The following is a 19,753-nucleotide window of genomic DNA, read 5'->3' as shown; positions in this document are numbered from 1 at the left end:
TTTTCAGTCTTTGATCATCAGGTATTTTATAACAAATAAGGTAACCAAAGCACTGTGTCAGAAATAACATGTTTATTTTCTTCAAGGTATTGTAAAGGAAGCAATGAAAAAGTAACAGCCATAAACCAGAAGCCCATGGATGAAAAGTCTCCCAGTTCTCTTTCATGAAAGACAATGAGTGAGTGCAAATGTAAAACAGAACTTCAGTTTATTTCATGTAACCTAGGTGACTTTCACCACCTGAACACATGCCACATCACTAACTGTGGTTTATGTTTTGACATCTAACCAAGATCTGTACCCTAAGTTTAAAGTTGGGTTGTCTACCTAGGTTAAGCATAACTAGTTCCACCATTATGTACACCCTCAGAATAAGGGTGTTGGCCTCCTCCCCTGAAATGCCATTGGGTCCAGAGATGTGAATCAAGAGCAAACTGCAAAATGTGGCCACTTTGTGCTGCTAGTGTCTCTTGCTAGTGCTAGAGCCAAAATCCTTCTGGCTGCAGTCTGCCTAGCAACAGTTTAGCACCACAGAAGGATAATCACAAAACAAAGAAGTTCCCTTCTTATTTTATTTTATTGCTTGATTGTGGACCAAGTGCACAGTATCATTACACTATTCACCAGGCAGGCAATGGTCACTCTGGCAGATGGCAATCACTTGCAAAGCTGAGTTCCTATCAATCAACCATTCCTTAGTACAATACGTGTGAAACATCACTTCATCACACTGAAGCCAGTATTGTCCCTGAAGCAATGCAAAACTGACCCTAGCAATCAATCCTGTGAGTCTTAATTATTGCATGTACCCACATGTGTGACTTTAGGGTTCTCTTAGAATCCTCTGATGCTGGATATCCAGAAAAGCCGGTGTTCTGTTTTTCTGCATCCTATAATTCACATCACATGGCCTAGCTAATTTGCTACCTGTGGCATCTCAGAAATCCACATCCAGCACAGCATCACTGGGTACATCTCATAGCTTTAATGGAAGTATAGACCTCTATAAACAGCATGGACAGAATATTGAGATGACTCTGAAACAGCCATGCTCATGCACCTATGGGTTGGTGACAATGTTCAGTCTGAACTACAGGACTTTCACTGCTGGGCTGCTGCAGTACACAGTCAATACAACCTCAGCTAATGGCTCCAGGAGAGCAGACTGCAGCATCCATTGGCCTCCAGGGACCAGGATTGTGTCAGCCACACCCTTGCACCAGCTTCACCCTGGAGACCTTTCAGCAGATCACCAACCATGCACCCACTGGCCCCAATGCCCTAGTGGACAGCTGAAGCAGCTCCAATCATGCTCAGCCACACTCAGCAGTCTTTGCAGAGATTCGGAACTGTCCCATGGAGACTGGAACATTAAGTATGAGCAGCAGGCACCGTAACCCCTTACCCAGTGGCGGCCCATGAATGTGCCTCCAGGGGGGCGGGAGGCACCTTTAAGAGTAAATTAATTCAGTGCTCACCTCCGCTGCGGCAGCACCTGAACGCTGTTCGGAGCTGCAACGTGCCACCCAGCAGCCCCTACGGTGGGGAAGCGCCTCCGCCACTCACCTGGCTGCTGGTGGGGGCTCGGCTCCATGGAAGCCAGATGAGTGGCAGAGGTGCTTCCCCTCTGTAGGGGCTGCTGGGCGGCGTGTTGCGGCTCCAACGCACATTCAAGTGCTGCCGCAGCAGAGGTGAACACCTAATTAACTCTTAAAGGTGCCTCCCACCCACCCCCGGAGGAGCGTTCATGCACCGCGAAGACAGGTTGCTCACCTGTAACTGTTGATCTGGTAGTGATCCATTGATATCCATTAGAGTGGGTTCTGTGCCTGCGCGGAAGTCCCTCGGTATCGAGTTCTACAGCTCCTCTTCAGCGCCTGTGCCCCGCCCCGCGTGACCACATGGCTATTTAAGGCTGGAAGAAGCGCAGGCACCTCAGTTCCTTGAAGACCACAAAGCAGTCAGGTAAGCAGGTAAGTTCTACTACGTAAGGAAGGTACTACTGCGGAGGGGAGGTTCGGGAGGGTCTAATGGATATCAACAGATCACTACCAGATCAACAGTTACAGGTGAGCAACCTGTCTATCTGGTTCATGATCCGTTGAAACAATTAGAGTGGGTGACTAGTTAGCTCCATACGAAGGAGGAGGGAGCAGTAGTGTTATTGCAATACCCTCTTAAGGACACCCCTCCCAAAATTCGCCTCCACAGCAGACCTTAAGTCTATGGCGTAGTGCTTTACGAATGGCTGTTCAGATGACCACATAGCAGCCTTGCAAATGTCTTGAAAGGATATGCCAGCCAGGTTAGCAGCGGATGCGCCATATGCCCTAGTGGAATGTGCCTTGATGGCCTTTGGGGGCTGGATGTTCTGTAGAGAGTACGTTAGACGGATAGTCTCTACTAGCCAGTGTGACAGTCGCTGTCTAGATAATACTCGCCCCTTGTTCTTTCCTTTATAGGAGATGAACAGCCTTTTTGATAATCGGAAAGGCTTAGTCATAGAAAGGTAGTAGAGAAGAGCCCTGCGAACGTCCAAAGAGTGCAGAGCCTTTTCCAGCGGTGTGGTTGGAGATTTGAAGAAAGTGGGCAGTACAACATCCTGGTTGATGTGGAAGTCCGAGACAATCTTAGGTAAGAAAGAGATATCAGGTCGCAGGAGTACTTTGTCTGGGTAAAAACGAGCATAGGAGACATCAATTCGGAGAGCCGTAAGCTCACTCACCCTGTGCACAGTGGTGATTGCCACTAGGAAGGCAGTCTTCAACGACGTTAGTTTCATGGACGTAGAATGCATGGGTTCGAATGGGGCTCAGTGAGAGCGGAGAGGATCAGTGAGATACTCCACTGTTCAAGTGGTTTGCGGACAGGGGGGTATAAGTTGGCCAGGCCCTTCAAGAAACTCTTGCAGGAGGGATGGGAGAACACTGTCTTGCCATCCCATCCTGGATGTCTGGACGATAAAGCCGCCAGGTGAACCTTGATAGATACACTTAAGAGTTTTGCCTTTTTAAGAGAGGTCATATAAAGTAGAAGCTCATGGACTGTGGCTTCTTTAGGGCGAAACGCGTGACGAGAAGCGTAGATGGTGAACCTTTTCCATTTACTCGCATAATTGCGCCTCGTAGATGGTTTGCGTTGGTTTAGCATGATCCGTTTTAGGAGTTGACTCTTCAGGCTGTTAGTTGTAAGGTTTGCACCATCGAATGTAACAGGTGGCCGTTTTCCTGAATCAGGAGGTCCGGCTGGTCGGGAAGTCTCCGAAAGGTGTTCGAAGTCAGTCTGAGTAGATGCGGAAACCATGCTTGGCGCGGCCACCACGGAGTGATCAGGATGCACTTCACATGGCCCATCAGTAGGCGTGCTACCACTCTGCCTACAAGTGGTAGAGGGGGAAACATATAGCTCCAAATGTCCGACCAGTCCAGATGGAAGGTGTCTCCCAAGGACCGAGGGTTGTGACCCACCCTCGAGCAAAATAGTTTGCATTTTGTGTTGTGTCGCGTAGCAAATAAGTCGGTCTCCGGTCGCCCCCAAAGGTGGAATATCTGACTCAGATAAGTGTCGTTCAGTTCCCACTTGTGTTGAGCTTCCGTCGAGAATGAACGGCTGAGGCCATCCGCTATTATATTGTCTGAGCCCTTGACGTGGATGGCCAGTGGTGTAATACTGTTCCTGATGCACCAGTGCCAAATTTGCAGGCTCAGGGCACACAGAGACCTTGAGACTGTTCCTCCTTGTCTGTTCAGGTAGGCTATCGCTGTTGTGTTGTCTAGCTGTAACTGAACAACTCTGCTGGGTAGCATTGGCAGAAAGGCCTTCATTGAAAGGAAGACTGCCAACAGTTCTAGAAAGTTTATATGTAGTTGACTCTGTGCGCGTGTCCAGAGGCCTTGAGTCGTTGTGGCATTGCAATGGCCACTCCAACCCTTGAGGGAAGCACCTGTCGTTACCCAAACCGACGGAGGTTGAGACTGGAAGGGTACTCCTCTGAGCACATTGGACTTCTGAGTCCACCAGGACAGCGTGCGTAAGACTGCGCTGGGAACCAGAAGATTTTTTAGTGGGCTGTCTCTCATTAGGTTGAAGGAAGAGAGGAACCACATTTGCAACTTCCTCATCTTTAGACGGGTGTAACGTACTGTTGCCTTGCAAGAGGCCATTAGGCCCAACAGGCGTTGTATTTGATGGGCTGGCTGTGAAGGGCGGACCTGAAAATCGTGTATCAGAGATGCGATGGTTTGGAAATGGTCCTCCGGAAGAAAAGCTCTCCCCAGCCTGGCGTCCAGCACAGCTCCAATGTATGTTATGACGGGTACTGGAGTGAGGTTGGACTTCTTCCAGTTGACCTGTATTCCAAGGTCGTGGAGGAGGGCCAGCATGTATTGTATCTGCGAAAGTAACTTGTTTTTGTCTTGTGAGGATAGGAGCCAATCGTCGAGTTAAGGATAACGTTTCAGCCCCTCAGTTCTTAGGTGGGCCACTATTACTGCCATGCAGTAAAGACACACGGGGCAGTGCATAGTCCAAATGGTAGTACTAGGTACTGGTAAATTGTACTTCTTACAGTGAATCAAAGATATTTCCTGAAGGATGGATGGATTCCTATATGAAAATAAGCATCCTTCAAATCTAATGTCACTAGCCAATGCTCCTGTTGCAGAAGCAGTAGGATATCCTGTAACGTTGTTATGCGATACTTTTTTACTTGGACATACTTGTTTAGATGTCTGAGGTCCATTATTGGACGTATCCCGCCATCCTTCTTCGGAATTTGAAAATAGCGGGAGTAAAACCGCCTCCCACCTCACTGCCCATTACACTGGTACCACAGCTTTTTTGCACAAGAGTTCCTGCACCTCCTGATATAGGGCTGGTGTTTCCTTTGTAAAGCGAACCCCCCGGAAGCGTGGGTGAGCTTTGAACTCTATCGCGTAACCATACTCGATGATCTTCAGCACCCAATGATCTGATGTTATGTGGCACCATGCTTGTGCATGACTTGCCAACCTGATGTAGTTGGTGGCTATTGGGGACGCACAAGTGTTGTAAGGCAGTCCCTCATTGTCTCCGATGTTGTGGAGAGGCGAGTAAGGTTGTGGTACCAGGTGATGCGGTGGGCTGTCCTGGATCTCAAAGCCGCTGCTTGTTTTCTTCGGTCGGTTTTCGTTGATTTGAACGAAATTTTCCTTTTTGTTGGTTACCGCGTTTATTGTAAGGTTGGTATGATTTGCGATAGTTGCGGCGGTCCTGCTGTCTATACGTAGGATGAGGGCGATAAAAGGATCTTTGTTTATTCCCATACGATGTTGTAGAAGTGGAAGTAAAAGTTTTTGCTGTAAATTTTGATTTTTTCATTTTCTCCATGGTTGCATCTGTCTCCTCGGAGAACAAGCCTTTGCCATCGAAAGGCAGTCCCTCTATCTTGTCCTTCATGTCCTGCTGAAGGCAGGTAGACCGAAGCCATGCGTGGCGTCTCAGTGTTATTGCTGTGGTAATTGACCTGGACTCTGATTCAGCCAGATGTTTAGCTGTACTCAGTTGTTGGCAGGTGAGGTCTGCTGCCTTTTGTAACGTCTTGCAGAATTTTAGTTTCAGTTCTTCCGGGCATAAAACATCCTAATTCTTTCCCAAGTCTTCCCAAATGCAATATTCGTATTTTGCCATACAGGCCGAATAATTCGCCACTTTCACAGAAAGCCAGGATGTAGAATATAGCTTCCTACCCATGACATCCAGTTTTCTTCCTTCTTTATCGCCTGGGGTAGTATGTCTTCTCCCTGACTTGGAAGTGGTTGCACAGTCAATTACTAACGAGTTGGGGACAGGGTGTTTGAATAGGTACATATTATCTTGCTCCTGTATGCGGTAGAGTCCCTCTAGGCGTTTTGACGTAGGAGTAGATGTATGAGGAACTTGCAAAGCACACTGTGCCGCATTAGATATTATGGGTAGCAGCGGCAACGTGACAGGCTGAGAAGATTGAGATTGCCGCATAAAATTATAGACTGGATCATCTATGGTTTTCAGTTGAGAAGAGAGATCCAGACCCAATGCTGATGCCATCTGTTTCACATGTGAGTGGTATGCCTTACGTTCTTCAGTTGGTGATACTTGAGCTGGAGTAGCCACGTCTGGGGAAGGATCAGCCTCTACTGTTTCAGTATCTGACTCGAAATCTGAGGAGCCATGGTGACTACCCCGTGAGTCGCCGTCGGAATGAATCGGACTAGAAGGTGGGGCCCCTGGTGAAGTCGGGCGAGGAGAAGGTGTTGTTGTCAAAGCTTCAGTTTGCACTGCCGAGTTGGTAGACGGCTGTAGCCTGGTTTGAGAGCCTCTATTAATAACAATTGTGTGAGGCGTCTGAGTAGAAGTTGTCTTAAATACTTTAGCGGGTAAGGCCTAGGTTTCTCCCGTTGCCAGTGGGTGTATTTGAAGCGGAGTAGCCTCTGGCTCAGGTCGATGCAGTGCCCGGTTGCCAGAATGGCTGGTTGTATTTATGGATCTCCACACCCTATCCTCCTGGTAGTCATATGCAAATCCTGGCGAAGCCGCACCTGGTAAAGCCGTTTCTGTCGACGGAGACACGGCATGGCTAAATCCGCACATGTGCCACGGTGTAGAATTGGCGAGCTGCGTAGAAGTTAGAAGCCCAGGAACTGGGGCCGAAGGGGTAGTCCCACTATCATCCGAGTGTGGAAACCCATGGAAGGTTGAGGGGGTAGCTGTTGTGGAATCAAGCATTTTCAGAAGGGGATCTAGTGGAGCCGGCTCCCCTTCGGAGAGATCATCTTCTTCCATAGAGAAGGTCATTGGGACTTGGAATCGAGGAGTAACTGTGGTCATGATAGCCGGTGTGTTCAATGTCGACGGACGGTCACCGTCTCTGGATGTCGATGGGGAGCAGATCGGGGTCATCGCCGGTGCTAGATCTCGAGATGCCGGGATTTTAGATGCCGATGTCGACGGGGTCTTTTCTGCTGACTCCATTGATATCGAAAGCGCTCTTGGCGTTGAAGGCGAAACCTCTCTCGGTATCGACGCCAATGCTCCCGATGTCCTCGGTGTCGAAGTTCCATCTGGCCCCAGTATCAATGTCGACGGAGCATCTTTCGGTGTTGACATCGAAGTCAATGCTTGCAGTGTCGACGTCGACGGAGCGGTATCCTTCAGAATCGACCCAGAAGACGATGTTTGTGGTGTCGAGGGTCACGTCGGAGCTGATTTCTTCAACGCCAAAAAAGCATCCAGCTCCTGAGCTGAGCTCGGCAACGGTGTCGAGGCAGAGGTCAGCAATCTTTTGGCGCGTTTTTCTGCGGACGCCATTTTGTCACCCGGCCTTTTCAAGGACTTAGGGGTCTTACTGGTGGCATAGAGGTTTTAGACTGGGCTGAACCCAGAGCCCTCAAGCCTTGTGGAGATTTAGCCGATGTAGAGGGGGCGGATAACGCATCGTCATATAGAGCTGCTCTCAAACGAAGTTCTCTATTTCTCCTGGTTTGCTTAGAGAAATATAGGCAGATTTTGCAGGTCGAGGTTAGGTGGGCCTCCCCCAAACAAATCAGGCACAGATTGTGGCCATCCTGAGAGGGCAATTTTGCGTTACACGTAGTGCAGCGCTTAAATGTCTTTTTTTCCTTAGGGGTGTCCATCATACTCACTCCTTTAACCAGTCCGCGTCAAATAGTCCTAAAATCCGTCCCCTCCTTTGATGTCTTGGAAACAGTACGCAACAGCGGGTCCAAAAAAGCAGTCCGAGGTCAATCCAGCAATTCAAACAAATCCAAATCCGAAGTCAAAAGAGTAGTCAGAAACCGGTCCAAGGTCAAAACTAGGAGAACTATAAGCAATAGCAAGGAACCAATACTAAGGAGCCGCAGAAATCACGAGTGATCCCTACGGCGGTCGAAAAGGAACTGAGGTGCCTGCGCTTCCTCCCGCCTTAAATAGCCATGTGGTCATGTGGGGCGGGGCGCAGGCGCTGAAGAGGAGCTGTAGAATTTGATACCAAGAGGCTTCCGCGCAGGCGCAGAACCCACTCTAATGGTTTCAACGGATCACGAACCAGATCTGCCCTTACCTGCCACATGGTGCTTGGCCTGGCCATGACTCGTATAACCTGCACTTCACAGGCGGACTGTACAATCAGGCAGCCCCACCTGAACTCCAGGGTTGGATTAGACAAATCTATGGACAACATCTTCCCCAATCTTTGCTGCCATACTGGGGGGACTCCTAGTGCCCAAAATGGGCAGGTGTACATCCCAGAGGGGAGAAGGGAGAGAGGGAAGCAGAAAGGATCATAAACTCTGGCAAAAGAAATGCAAGGAGACAATAAAGGATGTGAAAGGAAAATCTGAAGAACATATAACTAAATGCATTAAGGGGAATATTAAAAATGTCTTTAAATATATCAAAAGCAGGAAAGCTACCAGGGAGGCTTCTGGACCCTTAGATGATGAGGGAATGAAAGGGATTGTTAAGGAGGGTATGGAGATTTCAGAGAAGCTGAATGATTTTTTTGCATCTGTCTTCACAACTGAGGATACTGAGTAAATACATAGGCCTGAACTTCTCAGGCTTGGAGGCTGAAGTACTGCAAAACTGAGTCAAATAGTGGTAACAAGATACGAAGTTCTAAACTGTCTTGAAAAATTAACAAATTGCCAGGGCCAGGTGGCATCCACTTGAGAGTTCTTAAAGAACTCAGATGTGAAATTGCTGTTATTTTAGAAAAAATATGCAACTCGTCCCTACAATCAGGCTCTGTACCAGAAGACTAGAAAGTAACCAATGTAACACCGATTTTCAAAAAGAGATCTGGGGGGATTCAGGAAGTTACATGCTGGTTAGCTTAATGTCTGTTCTGGGTAAACTGATGGAAAGCATACTTAAGGATAAAGCTGTTAAACATATAGAAGAACAGGCCTTGCTAAAAGAGAACAAGCACGGCTTCTGCAAGCATGTTTTATCTCACTGATCTCTTGGAGTTCTTTGAGAACAGGCATGCAGATAAAGATGATCCAGCTGACACAGTATACTTGGACTTTCAAAAAGCTTTTGATAAAGTTCCTCCAAAGGCTATTGAGTAACTTAGCAGTCATGGGATAAAGAGGCAGGTTCATTTGTGGATTGGTAATTGGTTGAAGGACAGGAAACAGAGGAGGTAGGAATAAATGGGTAGTTTTCACAATGGAGGGAAGAAGTGAGGTCCCACAAGGATCAATACTGGGACTAGTGATTTTTAATTTGTTCATAAATTATCTAGAAGTAGGGGGTAAGCAGTGAGGTTGCCAAATTTGCAGATGACACCAAATGATTTAGGGTAGTGAAATCCACAACAGATTATGAAGAGCTCCAAAAGGATCTCTCCAAACTGGGGGGAGTGGGCAACAAAATGGCAGATGCGGTCCAATGTTGGCAGTTGTAAAGTGATGCATATTGGGGCAACCCCCCGCAATGTCACATATATGCTGATGGGGTCTGTGCTGTTGGTGACTAATCAGAAGAGGGATCTTGGGGTTGTGATGGACTGCTTATTGAAAGTCTTGATTCAGTGTATGGCAACTGTGAAAAAGGTAACTTCTATGCTTGGGATCATTAGGAAGGAAATTGAAAATAAAACTTCTACTATTAGAATGCCTTACACAAATCTATGGTGTCACATTTGGAGTACTGTGTACAATTTTGGTCACTGTATCTCATCACATTTTACAACTGGAAAAGGTGTAGAAGAGGGCAACCATGATGATCAGAGGCCTGGAGCACCTTCCTTATGAGGCAAAGTTACAATATTCAGGGCTTTTTAGTTTAGAAAAAAAAGATGCTTAAGGGAAAACATGACAGAAGTCCATAAAAATGGAGAGAGGGATAGAGAGAAATGTTTCTCTCACACATAGACCACTAGAACCAGGGGTCATCCTATGAAACTGATTGCCAGGAAATTTAGGACTGAGAAAAGGAAGTACTTTTTCACACAGTGAATAATCAATCTATGGAATTCTTTGCCAAAGGACATGGTGATAGCCACCAGCTTGGGTGGCTTTAAAAGAGGCTTAGACAAATCCATGGAGGACAGGTCTATCAATGCCTGGTAGTACTGATGGCTACAGGCTACTTCCAGGCTCAGAGGCAGGTACCTGTTGGTCATGAAGGTACCAAGTAAAGAACAAATCCATAGTTCAGTGGACCCCAGACAAATTCAAATTCAAGACAGCAATTTTCCCGATTTATGGGAAGGGCTGACTAAGTGATGTTTTGTTGGAGTGGGAGGAATAGGCTGGGGGATAGCACAAGCTAGTAGAAAAAGAGGCTGCATCAGATAAAGTAAGCTTTGATTTGATGTTCATGGATGTGTTGTTAATTATATGAATACGAAATATTTTAGATGAATGGCATGAGACCTCTACAAAGAAAGATAGGCCATTAGATTATAGCATCAGAATGGAGGAGATAAGAGAGGGAGTCTCCAGCAAAAAAAAGGTAAATAAAGAAACAAGGAAGTGAATCCAGTTCTGTTTTGGAAATGACATTGGGCCAGTGGATTCCTCAATAGAATTTAGGACTTCTATATTTCAATACACAATCAACTACTGAAACAATCAAATGACATCTGGAGCACAGGCCTGGAGATTCTACAGGGGAAAGGAAACTCAACACTGATATCCTGTGAGTTATAATAAATCTTTGGGTATTGTTGAATTATCCCTTTGTAGGGTAGATAGCTGACAAGGTATCTGGAATCTACTATACTATTTTGAAAGCAGCAATATGTCTTTCAAGTGAGACAAACTTCAGAACACTCAGAGGCTCAACTGCCATTATAACAGTGAGAGTATATTTTATTCCAAGTCAATTTGAAGAGCTATGGAGTTCTGGAATAACCAGAAATGTGATATACTTGAAAAGCAACTTGGTGGGAGAAAATTAAGGAAGGAGTTGGCTTCTTTTGCCACATATCCAAATAACATTATAATTAATGAAAGACAGAAGAAGATTGGTGACACACATCATTGCATTTTATGAGAAATATATTGCAGAAACGTCTGCTCCAGGTCTTTCATTAATTATCATTTTCATTTGGGAAAGATCATAGACCATTTCAGTGAAAAGGTGATTCAGTGAATTGTGGAGACTGGCACCATAGCCAAAGTAGAGAAGAGATACAGGCATGTCTTAGACCAGAGAAGGGGTTCCCAACACAAAATACCAGAACCCTTTGGGGTACTTGAAGGGGTCCCAGGAGGTACTCAGTGCCTTCCTGCCTCCCCATGCTGCAGTCATGCTATTTATTCCCCATCTGAGGATGCTGGCTTGAAGTTGATGTGTCCTCTGTGATGTGTCTGCCACAGCAGGGGAGAGAGGGAGGTGAACATCTTCCTCCTCCACTCCTGATTGCCTGGCTAAATGCTGAAGCTAAGAATACCTCTCCCCTCAGCCTGCTTGACAAGCTTCAGAAAATTAGCACTAAGTACTCCCATTCAAACTAACAGGATGAGTAAAATTGTTCCATTAATTTCAATAAGACTTCTTATGAGTAACTTAGTGTTGTTGTGAGACAGTGACTGTTGTAGTCTGTCTTCCCAACTGTAATATGGTAGTCAATTTTGTGTTTTTAAGTATAACTAGTAATTTTAAGCCCATTAGATTAACGGGCGCTAGTAGACCACCCCCGCCACCGGCAGCGGGCCCAGTCCTTCTGCCGCGGCCCCCGCCGCCAGCGGGCCCAGTCTCCCTGGCGTGGCGGCCGCCGCCATTGGGCCCAGTTTCCTTGCCATGGCGGCCGCCGCCATCGGGGCCAGTCGCCCAGCCGCGGCCACCGCCGCCTCGCCCGCACTCCCGCCGCAGCGTCCGCCGCCATCGGGGCCAGTTGCCCCGCTGCGGCCACCACCACCTCTTGCTGAGGCCGCGGCTCCGCCGCCTCGCCCGCACTCCCACCATGGCGGCCGCCGCCATCGGGGCCAGTCGCCCCGCCGCAGCCGCCGCCACCTTGCTTGCACTCCCGTGGCGGTGGCCGCCGCCATCGGGGCCAGACGCCCTGCCGCGGCCACCGCCGCCTCACCCGCACTCTCCTCCCTGCATTGGCGGCGGCCGCTTCTCCTTGGCCCGCCGCTTCTCCTCCTCCCGGCCCCAACATGGCTGCCGTGTCTCTGCGGCCGTATCTTTCTTGGACATTCTGGGCATGCGCTCTGCGCATGCCCAGAATGGCCAAGAAAGAGATGGGTAGGGAGACACGGGATTACACCGTGGCTCTTTATTATAAAGGATGTGTAAACACAGACATAAATTTAAATGTCACAGTTACTTCACTCAGTGGCTTATGTGCAGATTAAGTTATTCATAAGCAGTCTTATTGAAATTAATGGAGCAAATTTAATTGTCTCATTACTTTCAGTGGGAATACTCATGAGTATCTTAGTCTGGATGGAAGCCAGTGACTGGAGTAGCCTGCCTGTCTCTTAACTGTGATATTTAAATTTGTGTGTGCGCACACCCACACACACCCTGTATGGCAGGGGTGTACAACTCAAATCCCAAGTGCATCAGAACTAGGCATGACCAAGGTCAATTTTCAGCAAATAAATTATTTATTTAACATATTTATATACTGCCCAAAACAGAAGTCTCTGGGTGGTTTACTACAAAACAATTTTAAAAAGTAAAAAGGTTAGAACATTACAACAATTTAAAATTTAAATCAACGTTAAAACTATTAAAAACCATCAAACTATTAAAACAGAATCTAATTAAAAGCCTGGGTGAACAAATGTATGTTGACTGCCTTTTTAAATGTTGTAAGAGATGGGGAGGCTCTTCTTTCAGCAGAGAGCACATTCCAAAGCCTCAGGGCAGCAATGGAGAAGGCCTGTTCCCAAGTAACCACCCGATGAACCTGTGGCAACTGCAGACAAACCTCTCCTGATTATCTCAATGGGTGGAGTGGCTCACAGCAAAGAAGATGTTCTCTTTAGGGCCTTATAGGTTATAAACAAGACCTTGTATTTTGCCAGGAAACTTATCGGAAGCCAGTGTAGATCTTTTAAGATGGAAGTGATATGGTCTCTCCAAGATGACCATATCATTCCCACATCACTCCCAACCTGGCTGCTGCATTCTAAACCAACTGTAGTTTCCCAACTACATACAAAGGCAGCCTTACGTAGAAAACATTGCAGTAGTCAAGTCTGGAGGTGACCAGCAGATGTACTACTGTTCTAAGGTCATTTATCTCAAGAAGCAGACACAGCTGGTGTATCAGCAGAAGCTGATAAAAGGCACCTCTGGCCACTGCCTCAACCTGGGACACCAGGGAGAGGTTTGTGTCCAGAAGCACCTCCAGACAGTGTACCTGTTCCTTCTGGAGAAGTGTGACCCCATCCAGAACAGGCTGATCAAAATCATCTCCTGAGTTCCGACCCTGCATAATAAGTGCCTCTGTCTTATCTGAATTCAGATAATGAATTAAATTCAGATTAATAAATTAAAATACAAATGAATTAAAATTAATTATTAAAAATATGAATGAAAGTGAGGAGCAGAGTGCTGGACTCAGGGAGTAAGGCAAGGAGAAAGAGGAGTAGTGTCAGTGACCTCTGGTCCAGGAGTGGGACCAGCAAGGTGGGCAGGGGGCATCTGGTCTCAAGTGGCCAACTGCATTGAGGCACTGCTGCTTATCATTGGGACAGGCCAAAAACTCTGCATGGCTTCCTCTGTTGCTGTAGGATATTTCTACCTCTGGGCCAGCAAAAAAAAAAATCCCGTGGGTCGAATCTGGCCCCTGAGCCTTATGGAATCTGGCCCCTGAGACCTGCCCTACGGGGGTACCTGAACTGAAGGTTTGCAACAGAAGGGGCATGCTTGTTAAAAAAAATTGGGAAACCCTGGACGAGAGACGTGGATAGCTCTCCTGCTTTTCCCAACTTGCCATGGAATATTTGCAGGATAGCAAACTCCTTTGCTTTCATGCATGTATTACACAAGCTTTTGACTTAGAAAACTTTAACAAGTAGATCAACTGATGCATTACAGACCTGTTCAGGATTTTGTTTTTGTTTGTGTACAATGGGATACCATTTAAATTGCAGTGTGATCAGTGATTCTGTGCATAAGCACATGTACACACACACACACGGGATGTGCACGAACCAGGGTTTGTGCACTGGTTCAAAGTCATGGGGAAGGGCGCGGCGAGCGGGAAAACAACAACAGCAAATATTTATATACCGCTTTTTCTAAGTTTCCAAAGCAGTTTACATAGAGCAAGAATAAATAAATAAATAAATATGGATCCCTGTCCTCAAGGGCTCACAATCTAAAAAGAAACATAAAATAGACACCAGCAACAGTCACTGGAGGTACTGTGCTGGGGGTGGACCTTTATAAAAGAGGAGGGTAGGTCCTTACCTGCTCTCTGCTGCCGCATGCAGCTTCCTGCTGCGGCAGCACTCGTCCCAAGAATCCACACACGGTACCAGCACGTGCATGGCACCCGCGCATGCAGCACTGAGTGCAAGTTCTTGGGACGAGCGCCACAGCAGCAGGAAGTTGCATGTGGCAGCAGAGAGCAGGTAAGGACCTGTTCTCCTCTTTTATAAAAGGTCCAGCTCACCCCTCCCTTCCCCGTGGCACCCAACCAGTGCACGAACCTCGGTTCATGCACATCCCTAACACACGTGCACACACGCACACAAACACACACACACACACACACACACACACACAGATCCTGAGAGTGTTTTGTATGCAAGACTGTTCTAGACATGCAAAGCTGTATCAGAACTCCTGTATTTAGGACTGGGATGTGAGATGATATAAACATATATGAACAAAGACAGTTTACGTGGACTCATTCTTAAAATTTATTTAATTTCCTTTCTGCAGTACCAAAATGTTGCCAAAGTCTGCCAGAAAAATAAGACTATATACACTGGATACTCACTTTTTGCCCCTTTACTCCACTGCAGCCACATTTTCCACAGCCAGAGCAAGCCTGAAAGTTAAAACAAAAACAAAAATATTGAATCTGATAACAGCTACAACACATGGCAAGTTGCTAGTTGGAAAAAATTGCTATCTATAATATAAATGTAAGTGCCCACCCCAAGGTTCTTGATACAACATGGTACTCCAGTTAAGCCTTGTTCTTATTGAGTGTACATTCCCACCGAAGGCTTTTGTGTGTACATTCCCACCCACTCCACACAAAGGGAGGAGAGCTGGTCTTATGGTAGCAGGCATGAATTGTCCCCTTTGCTAAGTAGGGTTTGCCCTGGTTTGCATTTGAATGGGAGACTTCATATGTGAGCACAGTAGGATAGGGAATGGGGCTGCTCTGGGAACAGCATCATTTAATGCAGACACCAAGCTAAATTGCCTCTTTGCACGTTATCTGGTTAATCTCTATAACATATTTTAGTAACAGTATTGTTCTAATCAACTCTTTTCTCTGCTGTACCTCTAAATAGCTACATAAAAACTTGCTTTATTTGAATCTTAAACCTACTCTCTGTCAGTTCATTTTCCTGGGACCAGAACTTTGCACAAATTTATTCTGATGTGTGACTGCTCCACTCTAGCTCACTATTTCGCCTACACAAGCCCAAACACATCTAGGAGTGTTTGCCAATCACCCTGGAGCAGTTCCATCAGTGTAGACAATACTGAGCTAGATGGACCAAGGGTCTGACTTGGTAGAAGGCAGCTTCCTATGCCTATACAAGTGTCTACTCTCAATGTAGATTATAATAAACCAAGATTGGTCATGCTATCCAAACCAACCAATATCGGTTTGTTGTAATCTACTACTAGAAATAAACTGTGATGTGTATCCAAGATCTGAGGTGTGCGATAGATCGGTTTGTTTCAATAATAAGTCAGTTACAATAAACTGAGACTGGTCAGTTGTAACTAGGGGTGTGCACAAACAAAAAATCGCTGGTCCGTTTTACTGAACTGGTTCAGTGGCTTGAGTGACTATTCTTGTAAAGGGGGATCTGGTGAGGATTCCCCTTCACAATCAAAGGGCTGGGGGTTCTGGGAAGCAATAAAGGGTGGCTGGATTGGGCAGTGAGCTAGTCAAAGGGCCTTACCCACTCCTGGTGCAGCTGCTGGCGCTGCTGCTCTCCCCTGTGCAACCCATAGCCCAAATGTATACGATCCTGTCTCTTTTAGCAAACCACATCCATGGAGGCTAGAACCACACTGCCACCACACAGGCGACATGCTAAAAAGAGGCATGATCACACACGCTTGGGCTATGGGCTGCACCGGGGAGGGGGGTGAGTGGTGGTGCCAGCAGCTGCATGCGGATAAGAACCTTTAACTACCTCTCTCGCTGCCCCCTCCTGGTGGACTGTTCAGTGCCAAACCTATCCGCCCAAACCGGGCTTGGTTTGGTTCGCGAGCGAGTCGTCGAACTGGCCCGATTCAAGCTGAATTGGTTCAGCATTGGATGGTTCACACACACCCCTAGTTGTAACCCAAATCAGAAGTAGACACTTATGGATATGGGGGGAGCACCCACTCCTGATCCTTGGGGATGTCACCTGGAACCAGCCTTAACTGTGGTTCCACGTTATGTCTGATCCAGCCTTGCATTAGTTCTGCAACACTTTCCCAGTTAAACTATGCCATAGTAGATATCATGAATTCATTTTTTGCCAGATATATTTTTTGCCAGAGATTGTGATTTTTAAAAAAAATATGATCCCATTTTAAATAGCAGGCCATTCAGAAATAGTCCGGTTTTTACAGGAAGGACATTAATTGTGTGCCCCAGGAAGCATTAGTGTTTCTAATACAAATAAATCAACAATTTAATAAAACACTTCGTTGTACCCATTTGATGCTTTTATCATCTCATCTGTCTATTTTGGAATGCTCTCCCAGTGGATGTCGATTCCTTGACTTCCTTGGATGCCTTTAAAAACCAGCTTAAGATCACACCTTTGACCCTTAGTGGCTACAGTTCTTTCTGTTCTCTTGCCACTCTGTATTCTATGGTTGCTGCTCTGTTTGTGTTCTTAGGGTTTGTGCTGCTGTCTTTAATGATATTTTAATGTGGTTCTTATGGATCTTATTGTTGTATTTTAATTTTTGTAAACTGTAAATTTTTGTATAGAAATAAACAAACTAGGTCATGCAACATACTAGCATAGTGATTACCGTATTCAGTAATTCGTAGAATGTATTGTTTACCTCATCCTTAAAGCAAAGTTTCTGGCTAGCAGGATTAAAATTCAGTCATCCAAAAACCCTTGGTTTAAGATTAGCATTAACATGGCTTTACGTTTTCACTCATGGTCTAAAAATTGAAAGTTAAGGCGCCTACCTTAACTTCTGCATTGTATAAACTCTTTTGTAATGCTGATAATTTTTTATAATGCAAAACAGTCCTAAAATACACAATGGAGGATGGGTGGTGGTGGTAAGTTCTCAACCAAGTGGTACAATGTCCTGACAAATAATGTAAAAATGACCTTGCCAACAAGCTGATCCAAAGAAGAAACACTCATCAGCTTAGCATAGCTTAGATGGCTTTAAAAGAAAATCAGAAAAATTCACAGAGGAAGAAAGGTCCATCAGTGGATATTAGTCATGATGGTTATTCGGAACCAGGTTCATCATGGGTGTAGGGTCTCCCACAAGGCTTGGGGTGAGCCCCGCTGCCTTCCTTTCCTCGTTGGGCTCTGGTACAGCTGGGGCGCGAGCTCTTTCTGAGCATGATGGGAAGAGAAGAAGGGAGCTGGGGCTGGGCTTCCTTTCTCCTCCCTCCCCTACGTTTTCTCCTCCCAGGCAGCAGACCACTGCTTGATGCCCTCGACACTCCTGGCCCAGCCCCGATCCGCTACTGCCACCCCCTGTGGAGGACGGCGACCCCACACCATGCCGTCGTGCTGGCGCTGCTGGTGGTACTGCTGCTGGTCACCCTCCCAGTCTGCACAGGTAAGCCAGCAGAGGGGAAGGCTTGTAGTGGGTTGGTTGCCTTGCCTCTTGCATTTGATGTTAGACACAGGGGGTGTGGCTTGGGTGCTGGGGTGTGCGTATGCTTTGAGTATGCGACGGAGGCCTCGTAGCTCAGATTTGTCCCGCGGCCACCAGGAACCTCGCTACACCCCTGCAGTACATCTTTGAATCCTAGTTCTAATCTCAAGACATTCAAATTCTCTTTCAGACAAGTAGACAAATGCATCTTTCTCAGTAAGAAAGAATATAAGTTGTCTTGTCAAAAGGTCCACCCAAGAAGCAAAAACCATCCACTTTGGAGTAGTTAGCAGAATACTGGGCAGCATACATTGATTTGCTATGCCGCTCAGTGGGATGGCTTTGATCCTTTCCCTCTGTCTTTTGTTGTAGTGGAAAGAAAGGCAGTGGTATCACCTTCCTCCATGCTGCTCATACCTCTTACAAATGGCCTGCAGAGAGCCCTTTTACAGGCAAATAGATAGACCCAGCAGGCACTGAAATTCAAATACTCTGCTGTTAAATTAAGCATAGGTTTCCAACTTTTAAATAGGGTGGGGGGGGGGCGCACAGAGAGGTCTCAATTTCTCTTCTTTTTTCTCATTTCAGAATAAGCAAGGCTTAAGCAGTCCCTGACAAGCTGGGGAAAGGGCCCAATTCTTTCAACAGTTCTCCCAGGCCAAAGCTGGCCCCTCAGGAGCTGATACTGTGAGAAGAGGAGCTCTTACCCCTGGACTTCTGGGCCTCCACACTAAGGATGTGCATGGAACTGGTGGGGGCCGGTCTGATGGCAGGGTGGTGGTGGCAGCACCCCCCCCCCAATTTCTCCCACTGGCGCACGTCTCACTAAAAGTCTGTCAGGGCGGCCGTGTACCTCCCTGCCACTCCACTCTGACACTATCTGGAAGTAACCAGAAGTAGCAGCTGCGACTGTGCACGCGCACGAACATCACACGCGGGTGCGTGCGCGCGATGTGTGCGAGCGACACGTGCAGTCACAGCTGCTACTTCTGGTTACTTCCGGATAACGTTGGAGCGGGGCAGCAGGGAGTAAGGTCCAAATAAATCAATGGTTGCTTTTTGTTGTTGTTGTTTTGCCTCAGTAAGTTCTTCTATGCTTTGCTGGGGGATTGGGAGGAAGGGAAAAGAGAGCCCACATTGTTGTCCTAGTATCTTACTGGTCCTGACTCCTTTGTGTGCTTAATCAGAAATAAATGCCAGTTAGAAAATACACACTTTTCTCTAAGTTAACTCAAGGTGTCTGGTTAACGGATGGAGGAGGAGGGCATATTTAACAGCAGGCTTCCTCCTTCTGGGCCAGTCAATCTGTACAGGAAGGCTTAGCTGAGTCAAGAAGGAATTTGTTCCACTAAGAAAAGTTCTTTCCTCTTTTGGAAAGTTATCTTTCTGCCTAAGAGATGGAAGAGTCAACCCATACAGAATTTGCTGAATCAAGATTATTTTTCCCTGCAGTGGACTGATAATACCACTAGGGGGAGACATGTTCTTAAAAATGTTCTTCTTTTCCATCCCTTAACCAGACTAAACATTAATTTAGTCTGCAAAAGAGTAGGAATAAAGTGTTGAACATGGAACATTCAGAAAGTAAGATCTGTCAGGACGGATTTGATTTAAATCACTTCTCAGAAAGACTAAATCCAATTATTTAAATCACAATTTAAATCATTAGTCAGGAAGATTCTATTTAATCATAATTTTCTAGTAAAATTGCATTGTTGTCAGATATAACTGTACTACAAATTAATCAATACACTATCAATTTTAAAGCAAT

General features: G+C 46.4%; 1 protein-coding gene and 1 long non-coding RNA gene across 5 annotated transcripts in view; one reads left to right on the top strand and one right to left on the bottom strand.

Moving 5' to 3' along the window:
- Window positions 1-19,753, bottom strand: part of COL4A1 (collagen type IV alpha 1 chain) — a 214,336-nt gene that overhangs the window by 128,735 nt on the left and 65,848 nt on the right. For all 4 annotated transcript variants that reach the window (XR_008313135.1, XR_008313136.1, XM_053283868.1 and 1 more), the window contains one exon: window positions 14,939-14,989. Coding sequence is in view for 2 of the 4 variants with exons in the window: in XM_053283868.1 (XP_053139843.1) it covers window positions 14,939-14,989 (51 nt within the window). In the remaining 2 variants the exon portion in view is untranslated. The remainder of the gene's footprint in view (window positions 1-14,938; window positions 14,990-19,753) is intronic.
- LOC128339626 (uncharacterized) lies at window positions 92-18,908 on the top strand. Its single transcript, XR_008313137.1, has 4 exons — window positions 92-178; window positions 2,463-2,634; window positions 17,794-17,943; window positions 18,571-18,908. It is a non-coding gene; the product is annotated as an uncharacterized LOC128339626 (long non-coding RNA).

Source organism: Hemicordylus capensis, chromosome 1 (assembly GCF_027244095.1).
Source record: "Hemicordylus capensis ecotype Gifberg chromosome 1, rHemCap1.1.pri, whole genome shotgun sequence".
Classification (NCBI taxonomy): domain Eukaryota; kingdom Metazoa; phylum Chordata; class Lepidosauria; order Squamata; family Cordylidae; genus Hemicordylus; species Hemicordylus capensis.
This window is presented reverse-complemented; position numbering and strand designations above follow the sequence as displayed.